Raw genomic sequence first — 8,098 nt, 5'->3', positions numbered from 1 at the left:
TGTCGGGCTAGAAGATCTACTAGGTCCCTTCCGACCCTAAATCTATGAAACTATGAAACTATGAATTCTCACACCTGTTCCCTCTTAAAGCCCATTAATGCAGGAATGAAACACCAATGTGGCTGGTCCACATTGATGGTCTTAAGAAGAAACAAGATAGCTCAATTTGGGACAACAGGAGAGAGGACAGACAGTTCATCCTAGAAAGGAAGTTATCTTCTCAACAGAGGTTTAAAATGTTTGAAAGAAGATACAATACCGTGATAACGAGGTAAGTTTGAATGGGTGGCAAGACTCCTGGGTTCTCTTCCTGCCACTATTCTGATCAGGTCGCTTGACTTTTTAGCGCTTATTTACCCACCTATAAAATTAGCATTACTTTCTGAATCCTGCACCATCACAGGAGGGCAATGAGACTTCATTAGTTCAAATTTACTAAATGATTTTTGTTCAGATACAATAGAGCCATATAGCATCAGAACAGATCCACTCTTTCCCGGCATAGAGTTCTCTTTCCCAGTGCCCAGACTTGAATGAACCACCAAATTATGGAATGGAAATACAAAAAATGGTCTTAATGAAGAATCAGATACTCACTAGAGGTATTTGAATAGCAGAGATTGTCCTCAGCAGTATATGGCACAGTTTCATATTCACAAACACTGAGACTAGAGAAGGTTTAAATACCCAGGTCCTGTTAAAGTCAGTGGGAGTTTGACTCCATTGACTTTCAACAGGGCCTAGATTTCTCTGCGGATCAAATGCCAGCTTGACTTCAGAGATCCACAGTAGACATACCTAAGGAGGAACAGAGCTGGGATTTTCTCTAACTGGCTATGTATGGTGTCATAATCCCATTGCATAGGAGGAGGCATCAGTCCCTGGTAGTTTTTCCTCTGGAGTTTTAAGTGTTGAAATCTAGTCAAACAAAAACAACCATCACAGGCAAGGAGATGGAGACCTAATGCACAGAACACTAGTGGGACAGACAGGAGAGGAGGGTCGACCCCTGAGCTACCATGTGGCCCTGACAAGTACATCATTTCCCCTTTCCGCCCTTCTGATTGTTTAGATGGCAAGTTCTGTTAATCAAGGGCCATCTGTTCCTGTGTCTGTGCAGTGTCCAGCACAATGGAGCTCTGATCTCAGTTGAGGTCTCTAATGTTACTGAAATAACAATAGGAGTAACATTCTGATTTTAAGACATGCTCAATTTAAGCTTAATAACATGTATAACCAAATCCAATTTGATTTTGACTTTAAGATGCCCCCCCTTAATTTGATTCTGCACATGACAAATGTATAGATTTGTTATAATTTTCCATAATCTCTATATAATTTTCCACACATAGAATACAGGCATACCTCGTTTTATTGCGCTTCGCTTTATTGTGCTTCGCAGATATTGCGTTTTTTACAAATTGAGGCAAGACCCTCCACCAGCAAAAAGATTACGACTCGCTGAAGGCTCAGATGATGGTTAGCATTTTTTAGCAATAAAGTATTTTTTAATTAAGGTATGTACATTGTTTTTTTAGACATAATGCTATTGCATGCTTAATAGACTACAGTATAGTGTAAATATAACTTTTATATGCACTGGGAAACCAAAAAATTCGTGTGACTCGCTTTATTGCGATATTCGCTTTATTGCGGTGGTCTGGAACCGAACCGGCAATATCTCCGAGGTATGCCTGTATACAGAACACGTATAGAATTTCCATGTATTATTTTCCACCTTCCCACCCCCCCATTGGCTTATACTCAAATCCAAGATGAGGAGCCTTCCTCTCCATGTTGAATGAAGGGGAAAAAATTCTCTTCTTGGACTCAAGTAAATAAGCTAGAAAATCAGCAAAAAATTGTTAATTACAAAAGTGGTGCATAAATACTGTACTGGCTCAATTTAGTGAACTTCGCTCCTCTGCACTGACCAATAAAACCAAATCCCACTGTAAGACACGAACATCTGATATATTTGCTCGTATTAGCCCCATTGATTGGATCAGATCCATTTACCAGTAACTGAACGTCAGCTGCAATGATCAAAGAGTTTCTTAGTTAATTAAATTAAGTTAAAAAAATGTCTTAGTGTATTTAAAAGGGGCTTCCTCTCCTAAGAACCAAATAAAAGCCTCTAACAATGGCTTGGTGCCAACTAGATTGCCTGTTTTTCACCTGGAAAGGGAAGCAATTCTCTTTTTCATTAATTCAGTGCAATTCAGCTGTTCCAATGGATGAAAGGATGAGATCCTTTGTTTCTGTTAGAGATGGACCTATGCCCCCAATTCTAACCCCACGCTGAACGTCAGACTCCTTCCCCATTTCTATTTCTGAATCAGCTCATCCATCCCCATAAAAATTTCACATCCTTGGCATCGCAGTGTCACCTCCCCACCTCCAACACCGTAAGTCCTGGTCCCTAATTTCTTGGCTAACACAGGCATTTTTCTGGTGTTTTTCTCTTCTTTTGGGGTTTGCAAGTTTTCTTCTTGTGAATCACCTTCACCCCATCCCAGCCTTCCTCCAGAGCAATCTCCTTGTTCTTCAGGGCTTCATAGACACTGTTGACCATAATCTCAAAGGCCAAGTCCACATTAATATTGCTCTTGGCAGATGTTTCAATGAAGTCCATGCCCAGGTAGGCTGCCAGCCCTTCTGCCTCCTCAGTGGAGACTTTACAGTCTGATTTCAGGTCACATTTGTGGCCAATCAGGAGGAAGATGACCTTTTCCATAATCTGGATGCTGGCCACCTCATGGTACCACTCCAGAATGCGTTCAAAGGAATTGCGGTTGGTCATGTCGAACACCAGCAGCACGCCCACGGCGTTCCGATAGAAAGACCTGGTGATGCATCTGGGGACACAAATGAAATAGCTTACCAAACCTCAGCCTAGGGATCTCAGAAGCTTTGATCTGCTTAAGTTCTTCTATTCAGTCCCAGGACATGATGCCAGCAGTTCTTACTTTGGGCCACACATCACTCTCAGCTCACTCAGAATTGGGGCCCAGATCTTTTTGATTTTGTTTTTTGCTGCCTTATGACATAAAAAATAGGTTTGGGAGTTATTTTCTTTCTGTCTTTTACATTTAAAAATAAGGTGTTAACTACCGTGCCATTTTTCTGGAAACTGTATGGACAGCTAAAGGAGTGTGATTATGACCCCAGAGATGGCAAGGAAATAAATTCATTTGAAAAAGCCTTTAATTAGCTTTATTTGAAACTCCCTGGGTTTGTTGTAAATACTAGGCATGTTTACACGTGCATTTACACTGGTTTAAATTTACTGCGCAGTAAGCAGGAATAGACTGACGTCTACATGTACAGACGTTAAAGTGCCTTAATACTGTGTGTGGGCTGACTTGGGACTAAAGTTAGTCCCAAGTCAGTCTACACACACAGTATTACTATGCAGTAAGACGTCTACACGTGCATTACTGTGCAGTAACTAATTGGGCATAAATTTGATAACTGCACAATGCAACTATTAAATTTACATTCAAGTTGGCATAAGTTGCTATATTTACTGTGCAGTACAGGCATGCATGTGTAGACGTGTGCCTGTACTGCACAGCAATTTCAGTTACCGTGCAGTAAATGCACATGTAGATGTGCCCACTGGGTACATCTACACGTTCATTAATGTGCCACAGCTACTGTGCATTAAGTTTAATAGTTGGATAATCAAGTACTAAATCAGTGTGCAGTAACGTGAACTATTGCACAGTAGTGCTGGCGCACAGGGGTTTTTTGGACGTTAACTGCACAGTAGCCTAATACTACTGCGCAGTAGCATATTAGCACATGTTTTGCCTAGCATGCTACTGCGCAGTGTTATTAGGCTACCACGCAGTTAGTGTCTCATGTAGATGCACCCACTAGTCAACTCAAGTGCAGAACAAAAACTTTAGAGAAAAGGGTTTTTTGTTAAAGGCATCTCAGCTGACCCTTACTGCTTCAATTAAAGACAGGTATGAGAATTCTTGAATTGGGATTGTGTCCTCGGACTGTATCTTTGCCCTCTTATCCAGCACTTTGGGTTGTTGTAGTGGGCCCTCTGTGCTGAGGGATGGAGTAGGGAGAAGGGGCATGCCTGAACTTCAGGCTCATTCACTGTATGGGTCAAGACCCAAAATCTCCAGACCCCCACAGCTATATGTACCATATCTTTTGGCAGACACCCCAGCCCATTCTAAAGTTAGAAAGAAAATAGTCAGTTAGATGGTCTATGCAAGCAAGCTACTCACGAGTATGTATATTTTTTGAGACCAGGCCTGTAACTAGAACAGTAATTCCATCCTCCACGCCCTCACTTAAAACACTCAGCTCCACCATCATTGCAGATCCTTAGTCTGCTTCTCCCTTTTTCACACTTGATGGAATCTGTTCTCCAATGGACAGCAATCACTATTTTCCCTTTCACCCCCACAAACAAAGGACATTAGGTAATATCAAACCCTGCCTCTGAGAAGTGCTAATGGTGTGTTAACTCCACTCTCCCTCCAGCTTCTCTTCAAGAGCAAGCCAGAAATGACTGTTGGTTCACTGCTGGCCAAACAAATAGTTGTAACCGACCCTGAAAATACAGATCTCTTGCAATCCAATCCCTCCCACCCTGCCTTTAACTGCAAATACCCTTCCCAAGCCTGGCTGGGTGGCTTCAAGCACATGATGCCATTACATCATGACATTTACAAGGCTGCAAAGAAAACTGGAAGCAAAATACTGTGAAAAACACTGTGCTTGGGCCCTTGGGCACCAGCACAGCACCAGAAAGAGCAAGACTGAGGGCACAGAATGGTCCATGCAGAAAATAGGTCTGGGTGAGCTGGGTTCCTATCTATGGGCAGTGTCTGGGCTGGAGAAGGGAATAAGGTTTTATTGGATCTGGGTTTCTGGGGAGAGGGTGTGTATGTGTGTCTCTCTCTAAAAGGATTAGCTCCTGGCATGTAGATCTGTGTGTGTGAAGGGCTGTCTCTCTTTGTCTCACTGTGCCCACATTCCTAGAGTTGCCCAGAAACAGGGACCCTTGAGGCAAAAGCCCAGAGGTAGCTCCCTGCATCTCTCCTGGGAAGAAATTACCATGCCCCAGGAAGAAAGGGCCCTGGATTGGAATCAGGGGAAAATTGCTGAGATTAAGGCAGACGTACCTCTGTTCAAAGGGCTGCATCTTACAGCCACATTTTTTTAACTCCGGGCAACTGCGGCCTTCTTGGAATCTCTCTCTCGTGTTCATGGCCTCACGCATTTTAAATCAGAACTTTATAAATGAGAGAAAGTGCCATCCAGTCTAACCCCTGGGTCATCTCACTGTAGGGCTCTGGCCACACAGGGAAAATTAAAACCTGTAACTTGCCACTGGTGCTAGGCTCTGTTTGTGGGATTGACTGGTTGAGCGGATTGGTAGAAACAGGGGTGCAGGTTGTAGCCCTGTTGGTCTAAGGACATAGGCAGATGAGGTTCTTTGGGTAAACCCAATATCTTTTATTAGACCAACTTAAATAGTTGGAAAAAAATTTTTAGCAAGCTTTTGGGTTTAAAAGCCCTTCATCAGGCTGAGGAAGTCTCTGCAGTTGGAGTGTGCGCTTCCTGGACAGAATGAATAGTAAAGAAGCCAGAGGCTGGGCTGGGCTGCATGCAAGATTGATTGGTAGGAACATGCCCCGGAGCTTGCAAGGTAAAGAAAACCCATCGGGTGGATAGTGCTAGACAGGGTGTGGGTAGGGGGTTCTGTGTTCCTGGTCCCCAGGCTCCTCACCTGAACCTCTCCTGGCCGGCTGTGTCCCAAAGCTGTAGCTTCACCTTGATCCCTGGAGGCAGCTCGATCATCTTGCTGTAGAATTCCACCCCCACGGTGGGGCAGGGAGCTGGCCCGAAGCACCTCTCTGTGTATCGCCTGAGCAGGGAGGACTTGCCCACCGTCGAATCCCCCAGCAGGATGATGCGGAACTGATAGTGCCAATTACCGTTCAGGTTACAGACGGGAGGAGATGGTGCTGGCTCCATTCTGAGGTGCCCCAGAGGAGCAGACAGGCTGTGTGTGGGGCCTGGAGCACCCCTGTAGTCAGGATGAAGCTTCCTGCGGAGGACGGTGAACTGCTCTGGAGGCTGAGAGCCCTGCTCAGAGCAGCAGGTCAAGCTTTGCTATCATGCAATGACAGTAGAGAGGTTAAGGACAAAGAATTTAATCAGGAGTCTCCACCCTCATCCCATTAACTTCCTCCCCCTGCCCCACCAGGTGGACTCCCCACTGGGAGCAGAGACAGTTTAGCTGGGAGAAGAGGCACTCCACCCCTTTCCTTTCCTTTCCTAGCCTCAAACCACCCATCCTCACCTCCCCCCCGCCATAAACAAACAGCTCCTCTGTATCAGGTTACTACCAGACTCAGGGCAGAGGGGGGAGATGCGATGGGGGCCAGGTCTACATTAACCAAGTTCTGCTGATGTAGCTGTGTCAGGTGAGGGTGTGAAAACAGTCATGCACCCCAGCCAGCATCACTGCGTCAGCAAAATCCATGCTTTGCAACTGAAGAGAGCGCCTTTGCTCATGTTGTTTGGGGGGGGGGGATAACTATGCCAGGAGAAAAATGTCTTATTTGCCATATGCTGCATCTCCTTGAGAGGGGCACTACCAGGAGCGTTCCTCTGGGCTGGCTTCAGCAGAGGCAGTCAAATGTCTCCAGGTCCTAGGAATGCAGAAATTTCCAATCCAGATCAGACTGGGGGCCCACTAACCTAGTGTTGCTTTAGAGAAATAGGCAAGAAACTTACGGTTTCCAAGGGGCCACAGTGGCCTGCTTCTGCAAACTCTTAGGATTACATATCCCTAGTTTTGATTCCTGTTGTTCTAGCTTTGAGGGCAGCCCAGCCCACAGCTGATCACTGCTGCTGCCTTTCAGCCACTCACATGATCTCGAAAATGTCCCTTTATATACATTCGAATACAGGAATCCTTACAGAAAGGCTGCAGGCTGAAGAGTAAGGAAGCAGAGGCCAGACGGGCAGAGACCCAGGTCAGAGGGTAGGAGGGACATGACCCACACTGCATAGAGAAAGGGGAACTACCATGCAATCTGCCAGCTCAGAATGTCCTGAGTGTCTGAAACCTTGGCTCTGTTTAAAAGCATCAGCAGTTTTGATTTCTGGCTTCATCCTCAGCCACTGCCTTGAACACAGTGGACATGTCTACATGTGTATTTATACGCTTCTAAACTTAAGACAGTTTAGGCACACGTCTATACATGAATGCACTAACACACAGTAAGGCACAATAAATTTAGGTGTGAGTAGCTAAGTCACATTAGTGCATGTGCAGATGTGCTAATGCGCATTAATGTGGTGTGTATCCAGTGACGCACATTTAATGTGCATTAGTGCATCTACACGTGCGCTAATGTGACTTAGCTATTTGTGCTTAAATTTGATACCTACTTTACTCTTTATGCAGGTATCAAATTTAGGCTCACATAGCCTTAACTCATCATTTTTAAGGCACAGTAAGGGTGTGCACATGCAAACATGTGCCCTCAATGTGCCTTAAAAGTAGAAATTTTAGGTTAAGCCTGCTTAAAAGAGGCACATGTAGACATGCCCCGTTTGGTCAAGGCTGAGCCATTCCTAGTATCCCTTGCAGAAAGGGGCCTAATCCCTCGGAGAAACAGGGCTTACTCTCCTCATGATTGATTAGTATAGTTTGGCTTAGCAGCTCAATTGTTTTCCTCTGAGAATGGGATAGTGAAAGCCATGAACAGTATTCTTGCTGGACAAAGGGCCAGGAGTTAATTAGCAAAGGGAAGGCTGAACAGTTGAACTGACTGTTGTTGCCAGATGAGTTCTGAATGATCCGCAACAGGTGCTGATTGTTGCTTGCCTGTGTCCCAGGCACTGGGGACAGAGGGAGGGGGCCTTTGATGTCAACACCATCCCTTGAACTGCCCCAGGCTGTCCTTTATCCCCTCATACAAAACATCTTAGTGAGCAAAACTAATGAGGAGGGTTTTCAGAGCTGGAGGAGTTAAACAATAGCTGTTAAAAAAAGAATGTGATAGGGTCAGAGTTCATGTACTTGGGCGGGGGGGGGGGGGGGGGGGGGTGG

The 8,098-nt window shown here is 45.1% G+C and overlaps 1 protein-coding gene across 1 annotated transcript; it reads right to left on the bottom strand.

Moving 5' to 3' along the window:
- Window positions 1–1,845: 1,845 nt before the first annotated feature.
- Window positions 1,846–6,178, bottom strand: RAB42 (RAB42, member RAS oncogene family). The gene is made up of 2 exons (XM_019512175.1): window positions 5,762–6,178; window positions 1,846–2,858 (listed from the first exon to the last, which is right to left on the bottom strand). The coding sequence occupies exons 1-2, from the start codon at window positions 6,007–6,009 to the stop codon at window positions 2,435–2,437; spliced, it is 672 nt and encodes a 223-aa protein (XP_019367720.1). The 5' UTR covers window positions 6,010–6,178; the 3' UTR covers window positions 1,846–2,434.
- Window positions 6,179–8,098: the final 1,920 nt, after the last annotated feature.

Source organism: Gavialis gangeticus, unplaced genomic scaffold (genome assembly GCF_001723915.1).
Source record: "Gavialis gangeticus isolate Ggan-Ray unplaced genomic scaffold, GavGan_comp1, whole genome shotgun sequence".
NCBI classification, from domain to species: domain Eukaryota; kingdom Metazoa; phylum Chordata; order Crocodylia; family Gavialidae; genus Gavialis; species Gavialis gangeticus.
The sequence above is the reverse complement of the archived record's forward strand: the minus strand, read 5'-3'. Positions and strand labels throughout refer to the sequence as shown.